The 18,934-nt window shown below is 42.0% G+C and overlaps 2 protein-coding genes across 2 annotated transcripts; both read right to left on the minus strand.

Moving 5' to 3' along the window:
• Positions 1–9,881: 9,881 nt before the first annotated feature.
• Positions 9,882–10,841, minus strand: LOC306978000 (olfactory receptor 11A1-like; the record flags this gene model as incomplete). The annotated part of the gene is made up of 1 exon (XM_079576458.1): positions 9,882–10,841. One exon carries the CDS (start codon positions 10,839–10,841, stop codon positions 9,882–9,884), a length of 960 nt encoding a protein of 319 aa, XP_079432584.1.
• Positions 10,842–16,951: 6,110 nt separating this feature from the next.
• Positions 16,952–17,956, minus strand: LOC306978010 (olfactory receptor 52E4-like; the record flags this gene model as incomplete). The annotated part of the gene is made up of 1 exon (XM_079576469.1): positions 16,952–17,956. One exon carries the CDS (start codon positions 17,954–17,956, stop codon positions 16,952–16,954), a length of 1,005 nt encoding a protein of 334 aa, XP_079432595.1.
• Between the last annotated feature and the right edge of the window lie 978 nt (positions 17,957–18,934).

The following is an 18,934-nucleotide window of genomic DNA, read 5'->3' on the forward strand; positions in this document are numbered from 1 at the left end:
CGCAGACGACCACGAGTCTGTCCAGAGCAAACGTTAGAGAAGGTCCTGATTCCAGAGGCTGTGACCTGGAGCCACTCTGTCCACACAGACCCCGCCTTAAACTGTCTGCAGACCCCGCCTTAAACCGTCTGCAGACCCCGCCTTATGCTGCGCATAAGATCATCAAAACTATATATAATAAAACGGATTAAAACAAATAAATAGAAATAAAACCAGATATAAAAAGCTTTTTTTTAATTTTATTCACCTGTTGTAGCACTTTGAGGTTTTTTTTTAATGCAAAGTGCAATATAAATAAATAAAAATATTATTATTATTAGGCCCGAGCGCCATACATGGCGATAGGGACTATTGCTTCTGCAACGCAGGGGGGCACCAGGGTGCGCTTCGATGGCGTACGGAGTGCACAACGGACACGACAGCGACCTCTGACCACGACAGACGCATAGGACTCGGCCAGAGCTTTCCGAAAATGTCTAATGTGTGAAAACAGCTACAATGGAAAAACGCCTATATTGTATTTGCTCAGAATATTATTATTATTCTATCCGTACCACTTTTTAAAACTGGATTTTGATCCCCTGAACATGCTGGAAAACTCAATTAAAAATCACCGAAAAATCCGGTCTGGTGAAAAATTTACGAAAATGTGAGTGGCCAATGTGGGACGTGCAAAATGGCACAACAGCGCCACCTGCAAAATTGAAAAAAATAATTCAATGACGGAGAGCCTCCACCAACTTGGACACACACTCGCGCCTTTGGGCCTTAAGTGGGTTTTAAGTGGTTCTAAGTGGTCCCACCCATCCTCCGTGGAAATGGCCAGAGGTCTTAGCCAGGCAGCATGGTGGCCTCTGTAAGACTTTTCTCTGAAATTCGTCAATTTTCCAAATTTCCTTCTTTAATCACAACGGCTACAGTTTCAGAATCGTACATGTTTATACTACCCCTCTGTCACAGAAAGATGCTTCAATTTTGATGTTTTTGACTCCAAAATCAACTTTTTCTAAAGTTTATAGTGACAGGAAGTTTAGTTTACCCGTTTCCTGTCCGTCCCTCTGTGTGTTCCTCGTACTATTTCGCTCTCAACGAAATATTCTTTATATGGAGGGTGCTGCTGGGCTGGTGCACCCTCTCATCAAATCTTTGGGCGGTCAGAGGAATTTACCCTAATTAAAAAGATGAAATATATTAATGCTTAAGCTGTAATTTCCATTTTCTGCAAATACACAAGTGCAGTCTTTCATAACAGTAATGTTAAATTAGCTGCACTTACTAAGCTTGTGAAGCTCCATTGGTAGAGTGCCGGGTTCCTAAATGGGGAAATGATCCCTCTCCTCCAGTGGGGTGTTGTGACCTAATTTTGCCCTGAGAATTGAGAACCCTCACCCTCATCAGGCCCATGTTTGTATGGACTTATATTTCAGTAGTAGCAAGGTTGTCTTCAGTTAATGAGCTAGTCCTAACACAGCCTTCACACTTTTCTTATGCTTTCTCATTTTACATGGACCACTGTACACATTGTCTCAGCCTAAGACCATGCGTGCGGGTGTTTCATAAGATATTTTTTTGTTCGACTAATACATTGTCTGTGCCTGTATAGTGTCATGGGCAGAGCATTGGGTTTATAACAAAGAGGCCCCTGGATCAATTCTGAACTTCATAAGTGTTTCTTTTTTTTTCTTTCTTTCTTTCTTTTTTTTGGCCCTTTCTGGGAAGAACATGATTTACCGCCTTTGGTCCCACCCTCATGAAAAATGGGGAAATGTTCCCTCTCCTCCAGTGGGGTGCTGTCCCCTAATTTCGGCCCAGAAATTTAGAGAAGCCTTGCCCTCATCAGGCCCACGTTTGTATGGACTTATATCTCAGTGGTAAAAGGTCGTCTTAGGTGAAGGAGGTAGCTAGTCCTAACATTTCTAATGCACGGGGAGTTTCATAAGACATTGCTTTGTTCAGCTGGTATTTTAATTGTGCCTTTATAGTGTCATAGGTAGAGCATTGGGTTCTTAACCATGAGACTGCTGGATCAATTCTGACCTTTACTATTTTTATCTATTTTTTTTCCCCTCGGCACCTACTGGAAATTACATAATTCAGCACCTATGGTCCCACCCTCATGAAAAAAGTGGAAAGAACGCTTACAGAATTTGCATAACTAAAGACATGGCAGGATAGTAGGGCAACTATTGAGGCAACACCAGGGACAATGTCAAAACAATCTAGAAAATGGGGGGGGAAATTGACCAAAAATGACCTCTCCTCAGGTGCTGGGACCTAATATTGGAGCGTTATTCTAGAGAATAGTAGCCCACATCATGTCAATGACAGTATGTAGTTATAGCTCAGTGATAGTCTGCTGGTCTCTGGTATAGGAGGTTGCCAGTTCAAACACTGCCATGACAATTTTCCAATTCTTTGTTTTTTCACATGAATCACATATTTTCGAGCCTGATAAAAGTACACAATGAGAACCAAGTAATGTGACACAATTGTGTATTCCCTTCCCCCTCTTCACTCGTGCAGACCATTGCAGAGAGGTGTTCCATTTAAACATCCCTCTGGTTACTTCCACATTACAGTACAACGTGTCTTCCTACAACAAGTATGAAAAGTTTGATGCAACGTCTTTTTCTGATTCTCCTGTTTCCGTTTGTTATCTTTGATAGACTTACATTACTTTTAGGCTTGTGTTACAAGCTTCATATCTGGAACAGCAGCCCAGGTTGAGGACAGGGGGCCTTCAGGCTGAGGCAACAGTGGGCCGGCACCAAAGCTACTTGGGACAAGAGTGAGGCCGGTGTGTGACAAAGGCTCAGGCGAGAGTGGGATGGGGCAGGAGTTATCAGGCGTAAGACAGTGGTTTGGGTGTGAGACAGAGGCTAAAGCAGGTTTGGGTGAAAGCGAATGTGGGCATTCGCAAGGGGGGAGGTCGCCAGGGGCAAGAGCGATCAGACGGGCTCACATAGAGCATAGCAATCGGGGGCCTCGCATGGGGCGACAGCGAGCAGGGGCGGTTGCAAGGGGGGGAATGCCAGTGCAATGCCTTGCGGCTTTAATTATTATTGTTGTTGTTATTGTTATGAACCTTATTTACAGATCTAACTCCTGACACATTGATACAGACTTTTATTCCCAAACTAAACCAGGTCTAAAGGTTTATTTGTCGTTACAAACACGACTCTCAAAGTGTCTATAATAAATAATAATAAAAAAAATTAAAAAATCAAACATTCAAACCTGGCTCTTATTATCTAACTCGTCTCCAGTTCGAGAGTTTGCTTCTTTTGGTTTCTGGTCTAAAGCAGAACCAACCACAGTCTGATTTAACCTCTAGGACAGGGGTAGGCAATGTCAGGCCCGGGGGCCAAATCCGGCCCTCCACCCAGAACCTCTGGCCCCCCAAGATGATTTTGAGAAATATGAGATCAAATCCTAAAAATGCGAGATATGGTGTCAGTTTTCTGTGGGTCGCGAGCCCATAGGAAATGTTCCACTGAAACAGCATGGAATCCGTTAAAATTAATGTTATTGGGCTGTTTTTGCGACGATATATGACAATTTATAGTTTTATTTGGGTTGCAGCTTGTCACCCTTGGGTAATGGCGGGTCCCAAAGCCAGGACACTGGAGAATTTGCAGAAAAACGTTCTTTGCTTTAGGATAAAATGATGAGGTTCGGCCCTTGGTGTTTTGGCAGTGATTAAAGTTGGCCCTCCACACCTGCCTAACCCTGCTCTAGGAAAGACTAATGTTCCTGCTTCATCTTTTTGCTTCCAGTCATTGATTCTTGTTGAATTCTCTGTTTTCAGGTCGTTCACTTTTGTCGACGCTTCGTAAAAGTGTCGTCTCTCTCGTCTGAGGCTAAAGCGAAACTTCAGGTTCCTTCACATCAGAGAGAAAAAACTGTGCCGTTATTCTGATATTTGTCTCATTCCTGTTTCTGGAAGGATTCGGGAGTGAGGAGTGACATTTAAACCTGACTGAAAGATTAGATCTTTTATATGAAAACATAAAATGACAGAACACTTGCTCTGTATGTTTTCCTCACATTTCTGTCACTAATCTACAGGTTTCCATCGATACCTGTGCATTTACAGAGTTTCCCTGTTCACGAGTCTCACATTAACACATCGTCTTTGAACATAAAGAAAACACAATATAACAAACTGACAGTGAAGTGAACTGTTCTATGAGTTTTCATTGATCATGATGTTGTGCAGGGGTCGGCAACGTCAGCACAGAACCCCTGGCCTTCAAGATGATTTTGAGAAACATTATTACACAAATCAGAGAGTACTTTTAACATTGTTAGAGTTAAATGGGAGAAAAACTGTCAATGCACCCAATTAGGTCATATATTATGTACAACACTAGTGCACAGGAAAAAGAATAATTGTTTTAAGGAAGAAATGACATAAATCTACTTGAAGGAACAGATTAAATCTAAGGTTTGAGTAGATTTGGTCTGGTCTCAGATGAGATAAAACCTCTGGTCGTCGTTATTCTCTTAATTCAGATAATTTTGTGTCATTTCACATTAAAATCAATTATTTGTCTGATTTCAAGTGGGTTATATTCGTGTTCCATTGGCGCTGTAGCATTTGTATCTTGGATCAGTTCAAACCGACTCAAATTCAACATAAAATGGCTTGAATTCATCAAATTCTAAGTCATTTATCTCATTTTTCCAGTGTTGTCACTTTGGGCTAATAATCATAATAATCAGCGCCCTCGGTCTATTTACAATAAAGAAACTCGGCCTCCCCTAAGAGAACTTCCCTCCCCCTGATGTAAAGAGAGTTTAGTTTAGTCTCAAATATAACTGCATCGTGTCCGACATAACTTAGTGCGTAGAAGTTTAAGGAAACAAACTCCTAAAATGACGTTCGAAGTGAAAGATTCAAATGGAAGCACAAAGAGAGGACATACATTTAGCGTCATGGAAACAAAGCTTATGTTTGGTCCCAGTTTTGTTCCTTAGAAACAAAACGAGCGTCAGGTTCATGAACGCGGGGAACGAAACGCCGAAAAAGAGCCGAGAAAACACCGCGAAGCAAAAACACGGCAAACGTTCACAGAGACCAGAGTGTGAGCCTGCGTTTCCCTGACGACAGTGAACCTGTGAACCAACGGGACCAGAGGTTCTACTTAAAGCCCTCCTCGGCCAATCAGAGCCCGGGCTGCTCCGGGGGCGGGCTTTAGGAGACCAGATACAGATGTTTATCCATGAACAGGTTCAGTTTAGGTTCGTTTAGTTTTCATTTAAGCAACAACAGGAAAAGGAGTGAATATGCAGATGCTCCGATCCAGCTGTTGTTTTGTGTTCAGGTGTTAGTCCTGAGCTGCTGCGACTGAGCCGACACTGTGCGCCCACCTGACCAGCATTTACACCTCAACAACTTATTAACACTATCATTAACACTGTTATTTACACTGTCATTAACACTGTCAACAACACTATTATTAACACTATCATTAACACTATCATTAACACTGTCATTTACACTGTCATTAACACTATTATTAACACTATTATTAACAGTATTATTAACACTATTATTAACACTGTCATTAACACTATCATTAACACTGTTATTAACACTGTCATTAACACTGCCATTAACACTGTTATTAACACTGTTATTAGCAGTATTATTAACACTATTATTAACACTGTCATTAACACTGTTATTTACACTGTTATTTACACTATTATTAACACTATTATTAACAGTATCATTAACACTGTCACCAACACTATTATTAACACTATTATTAACACTATTATTAACACTGTTATTATCACTGTTATTAACACTATTATTAACATTATCATTAACACTGTCATTAACACTATCATAAACACTGTTATTAACACTATCATTAACACTGTCAACAACACTGTTATTAACACTGTTATTAACACTGTTATTAACACTATTATTAACACTATCATTAACACTATCATTAACACTATTATTAACACTATCATTAACACTATCATTAACACTATTATTAACACTATTATTAACACTGTCATTAACACTATCATTAACACTATTATTAACACTATTATTAACACTATCATTAACACTATTATTAACACTATCATTAACATTATTATGAACACTGTTATTAACACTATTATTAACACTATCATTAACACTATTATTAACACTGTCATTGACACTATAATTAACACTGTTATTAACACTATCATTAACACTATCATTAACACTATTATTAACACTGTCATTAACACTATCATTAACACTATCATTAACACTGTCATTAACACTGCCATTAACACTGTTATTAACACTGTTATTAGCAGTATTATTAACACTATTATTAACACTGTCATTAACACTGTTATTTACACTGTTATTTACACTATTATTAACACTATTATTAACAGTATCATTAACACTGTCACCAACACTATTATTAACACCATTATTAACACTATTATTAACACTGTTATTATCACTGTTATTAACACTATCATTAACACTATCATTAACACTATTATTAACACTGTCATTAACACTATCATTAACACTATCATTAACACTGTCATTAACACTGCCATTAACACTGTTATTAACACTGTTATTAGCAGTATTATTAACACTATTATTAACACTGTCATTAACACTATTATTAACACTGTCATTAACACTATCATTAACACTATCATTAACACTGTCATTAACACTGCCATTAACACTGTTATTAACACTGTTATTAGCAGTATTATTAACACTATCATTAACACTATCATTAACACTATTATTAACACTGTCATTAACACTATCATTAACACTGTCATTAACACTGCCATTAACACTGTTATTAACACTGTTATTAGCAGTATTATTAACACTATTATTAACACTGTCATTAACACTATTATTAACACTGTCATTAACACTATCATTAACACTATCATTAACACTGTCATTAACACTATCATTAACACTGTCATTAACACTGCCATTAACACCATTATTAACACTATTATTAACACTGTTATTATCACTGTTATTAACACTATTATTAACATTATCATTAACACTGTCATTAACACTATCATAAACACTGTTATTAACACTATCATTAACACTGTCAACAACACTGTTATTAACACTGTTATTAACACTGTTATTAACATTATCATTAACACTGTCATTAACACTATCATAAACACTGTTATTAACACTATTATCAACAGTATTATTAACACTATCATTAACACTATCATTAACATTATTATTAACACTGTTATTAACACTATTATTAACACTATCATTAACACTATTATTAACACTACCATTGACACTATAATTAACACTGTTATTAACACTATCATTAACACTATCATTAACACTATTATTAACACTGTCATTAACACTATTATTAACACTATCATTAACACTATCATTAACACTATCATTAACACTATTATTAACACTATTATTAACACTATCATTAGCACTATTATTAACACTATCATTAACACTATTATTAACACTGTCATTAACACTATTATTAACACTATCATTAACACTATTATTAACACTATTATTAACACTATCATTAACACTATCATTAACACTATTATTAACACTGTCATTAACACTATTATTAACACTATCATTAACACTATCATTAACACTATCATTAACACTATTATTAACACTATTATTAACACTATCATTAGCACTATTATTAACACTATCATTAACACTATTATTAACACTGTCATTAACACTATTATTAACACTGTTATTAACACTATCATTAACACTATCATTAACACTATTATTAACACTGTCATTAACACTATTATTAACACTATCATTAACACTATCATTAACACTATTATTAACACTGTCATTAACACTATTATTAACACTATCGTTAGCACTATTATTAACACTGTTATTAGCACTATTATTAACACTATAATTAACACTGTTATTAACACTATCATTAACACTATTATTAACACTGTCATTAACACTATTATTAACACTATCGTTAGCACTATTATTAACACTGGTATTACACTATTATTAACACTATCATTAACACTATTATTAACACTATCATTAACACTATTATTAACACTGTTATTAGCACTATTATTAACACTATCACCGACACTATTATTAACACTGTCATTAACACTGTCATTAACATTATTATTAACACTATCACCAACACTATTGTTAACACTGTCATTAACAATATCATTAACAATATTATTAACACTATCATTAACACTATTATTAACACTATTATTAACACTATTATTAACACTATTATTAACACTATTATTAACACTGTCATTAACACTGTTATTTACACTGTTATTTACACTATTATTAACACTATTATTAACACTGTCATTAACACTGTTATTAACACTGTCATTAACACTGTTATTAACACTATCATTAACACTATTATTAACACTATTATCAACAGTATTATTAACACTATCACTAACACTATTATTATCACGAACAGTAACACTGACACTCACTACTATCACTAACACTATCATTAACATTATTTTTAACATTATTATTAACACTAACACTATTATTAGCACTATATATGTATATTTTTTTTTACCCCAAGATAATCTGGTCAGAGACTAGTTAGAGACTAGTTAGAGACTTGTTAGAGACTAGTTAGAGACTTGTTAGAGACTAGTTAGAGACTAGTTAGAGACTGGTTAGAGACTGGTCAGAGATTAGTTAGAGACTAGTTCCAGATTTGTCAGACAAGTTGGAGATACGTTAGAGACTAGTTAGAGGCTGTCTCTAACTAGTCCCCAACAGGTCTAACTAGTCTCTAACTAGTCTCCAAGACTCCAACTAGTCTCTGACCAGTGGAAAGTTGTCGATGCAGCTGCTCGCAGTTGTGGCCGTAAGGTCTCTGGTTTCTGTCGCGGTACCAATCCTCGATTTGTGCTTTGTGACTCTACAGGTCCTTCTCAAAAAATTAGCATATTGTGATAAAGTTCATTCTTTTCCATAATGTAATGATAAAAATTAAACTTTCATGTATTTTAGATTCATTGCAAACCAACTGAAATATTTGAGGTCTTTTATTGTTTTAAAACTGATGATTTTGGCAAACAGCTCATGAAAACCCCAAATTCCTATCTAAAAAAAAATAGCATATCATAAAAAAGTTCTCAAAACGAGCTGTTAACCTAATCATCTGAATCAACTCATTAACTCGAAACACCTGCAAACGATTCCTAAGGCTTTTAAAAACTCCCAGCCTGGTTCATTACTCAAAACCGCAGTCATGGGTAAGACTGTGACCTGACAGTGTCCAGGAGGCATCACTGACACCCTCAAGCCTAACCCCACCCGGGAGGAGCTCGGAGTAGAGTCGCTGCTCCTTCACATGGAAAGGAGCAGCTGAGGTGGCTCGGGCATCTGTTCCGGATACCTCCTGGTCGTCTCGAACAGGAGGTGTTCCAGGAATGTCCTATTGGGAAGAAACCTTGTGGGAGACCCAGGACACGCTGGTGGGACTATGCCTCCAGCTGGCCTGGTGTTGCCTCGGGGTCAGACTGCTGCCCCCACGACCCGGCCCCGGATAAAGAGGAAGAAAGGGGATGGATTGTTAATGATGGTGATCTGAAACCGCTGTCTAATCAGCTGATCTGCAGGTGCTTTACAGCCTCATGTTCAAATGTTTGCAGTTTCAGTGGCATCACAAAGTATTTTAATGACACAAACTCTGTCATTTGTGTCAGGCAGAAGCAGTTTAGAGTTTAATCAAAGACCCAAAAGAAAAAGGATTTGCTTTATTTCAATCTGTGTACATTAAGTTTATTCTGACATGGTTGAAGTATTATTGGTTTTCATTCCGCTTCAGTCTGGAGCGTCTGCAGGCGTCTGCGCAGGCGGCTCTGCAGGCGTCGCGCAGCTGCGTCAGCTTCAGGCCGTATATGAACGGGTTGAACAGCGGCTGCGCCGTCAGGAGGTAAAACGGCAGAACTGCACGGACAGAATCAGGAAACTGACCCGAGTCAGAGCGAGTCCGAACCAACTCGAACAAAATGCCGAGCGTGTAGTTGAGGAGCGAGCAGAGGTGCGGCGTGCAGGTGGCGAGGGCTTTCCGTCGTGTGTGTTCGGCGCCGTGGAAACACACCCTCAGGATGTGGAAGTACGTGACCAGGATGACGCCGAGCGGGATGACGACGGTGACGGCGGCGATGACCAGCTCGTACACGTTGTTCATCGCGGCGTCGGAGCACGACAGTTTGGCGATGCTGCGGTTTTCACAGAAAAATCTATCGATGGCGTTTCCGCAGAGCGTCAGCGACGCCGTGAGGACCGTGGTCACGCCCACCGCCACAAACGGGGGCAGCCAGATCAGCGCCAGCAGAGACGCCACGCGGCCGGGGCTCATGATGGCGGCGTACCGCAGCGGCACGCAGATGGCCACGTAGCGGTCGTACGAGATGACGGCGAGGGCGGTGAACTCCACGGACACGTAGGAGTAGATCTGAAACACCTGCAGCAGGCAGAGCGCGGCGGGAACGGCCCGGACGCGGCGCAGGAGCCGGTCCAGCACGAACGCCGTGACGCAGCAGCCGCCGCCCAGCTCGTTCAGGAAGAGCGCGGCGAGGAACGCGAACATGGGCCGGTGGAGGCGCGGCGTCACCAGGATCACGGCGAGGAGCAGCGCGTTGGCCACGACCGTGAGGAGGAGCAGAACCAGCAGCAGCAAAACCAAGAGCGGCTTCAGGCGGCCCAGGTCACGGAACGCCAGCAGAGAGATGTGCGTCACCACGGAGACGTTCGCCATCGCAGACGACCACGAGTCTGTCCAGAGCAAACGTTAGAGAAGGACCTGATTCCAGAGGCTCTGACCTGGAGCCACTCTGTCCACACAGACCCCGCCTTAAACCATCTGCAGACCCCGCCTTAAACCGTCTGCAGACCCCGCCTTAAACCGTCTGCAGACCCCGCCTTAAACTGTCTGCAGACCCCGCCTTAAACCGTCTGCAGACCCCGCCTTAAACTGTCTGCAGACCCCGCCTTAAACCGTCTGCAGACCCCGCCTTACACCATCTGCAGACCCCGCCTTACACCATCTGCAGACCCCGCCTTAAACCGTCTGCAGACCCCGCCTTAAACCGTCTGCAGACCCCGCCTTAAACTGTCTGCAGACCCCGCCTTAAACCATCTGCAGACCCCGCCTTAAACCGTCTGCAGACCCCGCCTTACACCATCTGCAGACCCCGCCTTAAACCATCTGCAGACCCCGCCTTAAACCGTCTGCAGACCCCGCCTTAAACTGTCTGCAGACCCCGCCTTAAACCATCTGCAGACCCCGCCTTAAACCGTCTGCAGACCCCGCCTTAAACCGTCTGCAGACCCCGCCTTAAACCGTCTGCAGACCCCGCCTTAAACCGTCTGCAGACCCCGCCTTAAACCGTCTGCAGACCCCGCAGCACGAGCTGAACCTTTAAGGCAGTCGGCCCTAGTCCCTGGGACGCCCGGAGTCCCTGGGGGCCCCGAGTGTTGAGGCCTGTCAGTCTCTTAAAGTTCTTCGACTGTTTCGCTCTTGTGTTTTGTTTTATTGTCAATGTTCACTTTGATTTTGTCTGGAAACATTGTGTCGTTTAAATGTGAAACAAAAACAGTGCTGCAGAAAAGATCATCAAAACTATACAAACGAATAACACAGATTAAAACAAATTATTTTAGACTATGAGGTTTCTTTTATTTGAGCTGGTTCTTTCACCAGGGGCCAACCAGGTCCCTCAGGTTTGGCTAAGGTCCCCAACAGCACTGTCTTTTGCATTTCTTTGGCACTGATTCTGAAGGGAGTTTGTCCAGGTGATCTTGGAGCCCTTTCTTGGCAGTTCCTAAAGCTCTGAAGACAATCGGCACAATTATTATTATTATTGTTATTGTTATGAACCTTATTTACAGATCTAACTCCTGACACATTGATACAGACTTTTGTTCCCAAACTAAACCAGGTCTAAAAGGTTTATTTGCCGTCACAAACACGGCTCTCAAAGTGTCTATAATAAATAATAATAAAAACAAAAACAAAATCAAACATTCCAACCTGGCTCTTATTATCTAACTCGTCTCCAGTTCGAGAGTTTCCTTCGTTTGGTTTCTGGTCTAAAGCAGAACCAACCACAGACTGATTTCACCTCTAGGACAGACTAATGTTCCTGCTTCATCTTTTTGCTTCCAGTCATTGATTCTTGTTGAATTCTCTGTTTTCAGGTCGTTCACTTTTGTCGACGCTTCGTAAAAGTGTCGTCTCTCTCGTCTGAGGCTAAAGCGAAACATCAGGTTCCTTCACATCAGAACGTTCAGTCCAGGAGAAAAAACGTGCCGTTATTCTGATATTTGTCTCATTCCTGTTTCTGGAAGGATTCGGGAGTGAGGAGTGACATTGAAACCTGACTGAAAGATTAGACCTTTGGACGTCTTTAGTTTTAAAGCCTCATTTTTATATGAAAACATAAAATGACAGAACACTTGCTCTGTATGTTTTCCTCACATTTCTGTCACTAATCTACAGGTTTCCATCGATATCTGTGCATTTACAGAGTTTCCCTTTTCACGAGTCTCACATTAACACATCGTCTTTGAACATAAAGAAAACACAATATAACAAACTGACAGTGAAGTGAACTGTTCTATGAGTTTTCATTGATCATGATCTAGTGCAGGGGTCGGCAACGTCAGCACAGAACCTCTGGCCCTCAAGATGATTTTGAGAAACATTATCACACAAATCAGAGAGAACTTTGGACATTGTTAGAGTTAAATGGGAGAAAAACTGTCAATGCACCCAATTAGGTCATATATTATGTACAACACTAGTGCACAGGAAAAAGAATAATCGTTTTAAGGAAGAAATGACATAAATCTACTTGAAGGAACAGATTAAATCTAAGGTTTGAGTAGATTTGGTCTGGTTTTAGACGAGATAAAACCTCTGGTCGTCGTTATTCTCTTACTTCAGATAATTTTGTGTCATTTCACATAAAAATCAATTATTTGTCTGATTTCAAGTGGGTTTTATTCTTGTTCCATTGGCGCTATAGCATTTGTATCTTGGATTCGTTCAAACCGACTGAAATTCAACATAAAATGGCTTGAATTCATCAAATTCTAAGTCATTTATCTCATTTTTCCAGTGTTGTGCTTCACTTTGGGTAAATAACCATAATAATCAGCGCCTTCGGCCCTCGGTCTATTTACAATAAAGAGAGAGAACTTGCCTCCCCCTGATGTAAAGAGAGTTTAGTTTAGTCTCAAATGTAACTGCATCGTGTCCGACATAACTTGGTGCGTAGAAGTTAAAGGAAAGAAACTCCTAAAATGACGTTCGAAGTGAAAGATTCAAATGGAAGCACAAAGAGAGGACATACATTTAGAGTCATGGAAACAAAGCTTATGTTTGGTCCCAGTTTTGTTCCTTAGAAACAAAACGAGCGTCAGGTTCATGAACGTGGGGAAAGAAACGCCGAAAAAGAGCCGAGAAAACACCGCGAAGCAAAAACACGGCAAACGTTCACAGAGACCAGAGTGTGAGCCTGCGTTTCCCTGACGACAGTGAACCTGTGAACCAACGGGACCAGAGGTTCTACTTAAAGCCCTCCTCGGCCAATCAGAGCCCAGGCTGCTCCGGGGGCGGGCTTTAGGAGACCAGATACAGATGTTTATCCATGAACAGGTTCAGTTTAGGTTCGTTTAGTTTTAATTTAAGCAACAACAGGAAAGGAGTGAATATGCAGATGCTCCGATCCAGCTGTGGTGCTGTGTTCAGGTGTTAGTCCTGAGCTGCTGCGACTGAGCCGACACTGTGCGCCCACCTGACCAGCATTCACACCTCAACAACTTATTTACACTGTCATTAACACTATCATTAACACTGTTATTAACACTATCATTAACACTGTTATTAACACTATTATTAACACTGTTATTAACACTATCATTAACACTGTTATTAACACTATTATTAACACTATTATTAACACTATTATTAACACTATTATTAACACTATTATTAACACTATTATTAACACTATTATTAACACTATTATTAACACTATTATTAACACTATCATTAACACTATCATTGACACTGTTATTAACACTGTCATTAACACTATTATTAACACTATTATTAACACTGTCATTAACACTGTTATTAACAGTATTATTAACACTGTCATTAACACTATTATTAACACTATCATTAACACTGTCATTAACACTATCATTAACACTGTTATTAACACTATCATTAACACTATTATTAACACTATCATTAACACTGTTATTAACACTATCATTAACACTGTCATTAACACTGTCATTAACACTGTTATTAACAGTATTATTAACACTGTCATTAACACTATCATTAACAATATTATTAACACTATCATTAACACTGTCATTAACACTATCATTAACACTGTTATTAACACTGTTATTAACACTATCATTAACACTATTATTAACACTATCATTAACACTGTCATTAACACTATCATTAACACTGTTATTAACACTATCATTAACACTGTTATTAACACTATTATTAACACTGTCATTAACACTGTCATTAACACTGTCATTGACACTATTATTAACACTATTATTAACACTATGATCAACACTATTATCAACAGTATTATTAACACTATAATTAACCCTATCATTAACACTATTATTAACACTGCCATTAACACTATTATCAACAGTATTATTAACACTATAATTAACCCTATCATTAACACTGCCATTAACACTATCATTAACACTATTATTAACACTATCATTAACACTGTCATTAACACTATCATTAACACTGTCATTAACACTATTATTAACACTATTATTAACACTATGATCAACACTATTATCAACAGTATTATTAACACTATAATTAACCCTATCATTAACACTGCCATTAACACTATCATTAACACTATTATTAACACTATCATTAACACTGTCATTAACACTATCATTAACACTGTCATTAACACTGTCATTAACACTATCATTAACACTATGATAACACTATCATTAACACTATCATTAACACTATCATTAACACTATCATTAACATTGTTATTAACACTGTCATTAACACTATCATTAACACTATCATTAACACTATCATTAACACTGTCATTAACACTATCATTAACATTATCATTAACACTATCATTAACACTATTATTAACACTATCATTAACACTATTATTAACACTATTATTAACACTATCATTAACACTATTATTAACACTATTATTAACACTATTATTAATATTATAATTAGCAATATAAAATATACAAATTATGTATTTTTTTTTCCCCCCAACAAATTATCTCAGGGGGAACACCCCCTCAGACTAACACCACACCCCCTCAGACTAACACCCCGCCCCCTCAGACTAACACCACACCCCCTCAGACTAACACCACACCCCCTCAGACTAACACCACGCCCCCTCAGACTAACACCACGCCCCCTCAGACTAACACCACGCCCCCTCAGACTAACACCACGCCCCCTCAGACTAACACCACGCCCCCTCAGACTACCACCACGCCCCCTCACACTAACACCACACCCCCTCAGACTAACACCACGCCCCCTCAGACTAACACCACGCCCCCTCAGACTAACACCACGCCCCCTCAGACTAACACCACGCCCCTCAGACTAACACCACGCCCCTCAGACTAACACCACGCCCCCTCAGACTAACACCACGCCCCCTCAGACTAACACCACGCCCCCTCAGACTAACACCACGCCCCCTCAGACTAACACCACGCCCCCTCAGACTAACACCACGCCCCTCAGACTAACACCACGCCCCTCAGACTAACACCACGCCCCATCACACTAACACCACGCCCCATCACACTAACACCACGCCCCTTCAGACTAACACCACGCCCCCTCAGACTAACACCACGCCCCCTCAGACTAACACCACGCCCCCTCAGACTAACACCACACCCCTTCAGACTAACACCACGCCCCCTCAGACTAACACCACGCCCCCTCAGACTAACACCACGCCCCCTCACACTAACACCACACCCCCTCAGACTAACACCACGCCCCCTCAGACTAACACCACACCCCCTCAGACTAACACCACACCCCCTCAGACTAACACCACGCCCCCTCAGACTAACACCACGCCCCCTCAGACTAACACCACACCCCCTCAGACTAACACCACGCCCCCTCGGACTAAAAAAAGATATTAACACCTTAATGAACAAAAAATTCCAAAAACACGTACAGTGAAGGTTCTTTATTTGTCATTACACAACTGTCTCTGCATTTGCCCCGTCAGGAGCAGAGGGCGGAGTCAGGAGCAGAGGGCGGAGTCTCTGGCTTCAGGTTCAAGAAGGTCCTGGGTTCGATTCCCATCTTCTGTGGAGTTTAAGTTCTCCTCAAGTCTGTCCCTTAGCACTAAAAACATGTACAATATGTTGAATGTAGAGCGTGAGTTGGTGGTGGGAGTGGTTGATGGCACAGACTGGCAGCTTCACTTCAGTCAGCCTGCCCCAAGGCAGCTGTGGCTACACTAGCAGTTTACCACCACCGAGTGTGGAATGAATGTCTTTCCTGGTTAAAGTAGAACATTTACAGCCAAAGCTTTGGGGCGCTCAGAGTCAGAGGTCAGAGTCAGAGGTCAGAGGTCAGAGTCAGAGTCAGAGTCAGAGTCAGAGTCAGAGTCAGAGGTCAGAGGTCAGAGGTCAGAGGTCAGAGTCAGAGGTCAGAGTCAGAGGTCAGAGGTCAGAGTCAGAGTCAGAGTCAGAGTCAGAGTCAGAGTCAGAGGTCAGAGTCAGAGTCAGAGTCAGTGGTCAGAGTCAGAGGTCAGAGTCAGAGGTCAGAGGTCAGCCGCGTGCGTCCTGACGGCAGAAGCGCGTGCGCGTGAAGAGCGCGCTGCGGCTGAAGAAGCGCGTGAAGGGCGCACGGATCTGCTGCAGTTTGATGCCGTAGATGATGGGGTTGACGAGCGGCGGGACGACCAGGAACTCTGCGGCCAGAGCGCTGCTGAGCGTCCGCGTGCCCGGCAGGCGGCGCCCGTAGCGCGAGAACAGCGCGTCGAAGGCGGTGGAGGAGGCGAACACCAGCAGCGCCACGAGGTGCGGCAGACACGTCTGGACGAACTTCCTGCGGTCGGCGTGCGAGCGGACGGCGGCGCGCACCAGGAAGACGTAGGACACGAGCACGAGCAGCGTCTGCAGCAGGTGCGACAGCAGCAGCAGGAAGCCGTACACGTTATTGGGCGTGGTGTTCGCCGCGGCGCACGCCAGCTGCACCACCTCCCAGTTAGTGCAGAAGAACTTAAACAGACGGTTCCCGCACAGCGGCAGCCGCGCGGTCAGAACAATCCCCACCGCCGTCTCCAGCAGCGGCAGGGCCCAGGTGAGCGCCAGCAGCCGCGTGACCATGGCCCGCGTCATGACGGCGTGGTACTGCAGGGGGCGGCAGATGGCCACGTAGCGGTCGTACGCCATGACGGTGAGGCTGGTGTACTCGCAGAAGCTGTAGCTGTAGATGCCACACATCTGCAGCAGGCAGCCGGCGTAGGAGATGGAGGCCACGCCCGGAGCCGCGCCCGGAGCCGCGCCCGGAGCCGCGCCCGGAGCCAGGTCGTGCAGCAGCTTGGGGTAGAAGGTGGAGGCGCCACACACGCCGTTCACGCACATGTTGGCGAGGAACACGTACATGGGCTGGTGCAGCGCCTTCTCTGTCGCCACGGTGACCACCAGCGTGAGGTTAACCAGCACGGTCACGGCGTACGACGTCAGTGCCACGCCCAGGTAGATCCGGCGGTTCGGCAGCGAGATGTTCAGCCCCGACAATTCGAAGAAAAAGGACGACGTGTTCTCCATCGTCCCCAGCACAGCCCAAAACAAGAACAATAGGGGCCAAAACAAGAACAATAGGGGCCAAAACAAGGACAATAGGGGCCAAAACAAGGACAATATGATCCAAAACAAGAACAATAGGGGCCAAAACAAGGACAATAGGGGCCAAAACAAGGACAATAGGGGCCAAAACAAGGACAATAGGGCCAAAACAAGAACAATAGGGGCCAAAACAAGGACAATAGGGGCCAAAACAAGGACAATAGGGGCCAAAACAAGGACAATAGGGCCAAAACAAGGACAATAGGGGCCAAAACAAGGACAATAGGGCCAAAACAAGGACAATAGGGGCCAAAACAAGGACAATAGGGGCCAAAACAAGGACAATATGATCCAAAACAAGAACAATAGGACCCAAAACAAGGACAATAGGACCCAAAACAAGGACAATAGGGCCAAAACAAGAACAATAGGGGCCGAAACAAGGACAATAGGCCCAAAACAAGGACAATAGGGGCCAAAACAAGAACAATAGGGCCCAAAACAAGGACAGTAGGGGCCAAAACAAGAACAATAGGGGTCAAAACAAGGACAATAGGGCCCAAAACAAGGACTATAGGGCCAAAACAAGAACAATAGGACCCAAAACAAGGACAATAGGACCCAAAACAAGGACAATAGGGCCAAAACAAGAACAATAGGGGCCGAAACAAGGACAATAGGCCCAAAACAAGGACAATAGGGGCCAAAACAAGGACAATAGGGGCCAAAACAAGGACAATAGGGGCCGAAACAAGGACAATAGGGCCAAAATGAGGAGTGAGTATATGAGTATGTGAGTACTATGAGTATGTGAGTACTATGAGTAAGTGAGTATATGAGTAAGTGAGTACTATGAGTATGTGAGTACTTAAGGCTCTTGTATTCTAATGTCGATGGGGGGGTGGAGCCTGAATGATCCTGGAGCTCTGTTGTCGGGACTGTAGAGTCTCCCAGGACAAA

This window comes from Gobius niger, assembly GCF_951799975.1.
Source record: "Gobius niger genome assembly, chromosome: 1".
Classification (NCBI taxonomy): Eukaryota; Metazoa; Chordata; class Actinopteri; order Gobiiformes; family Gobiidae; genus Gobius; species Gobius niger.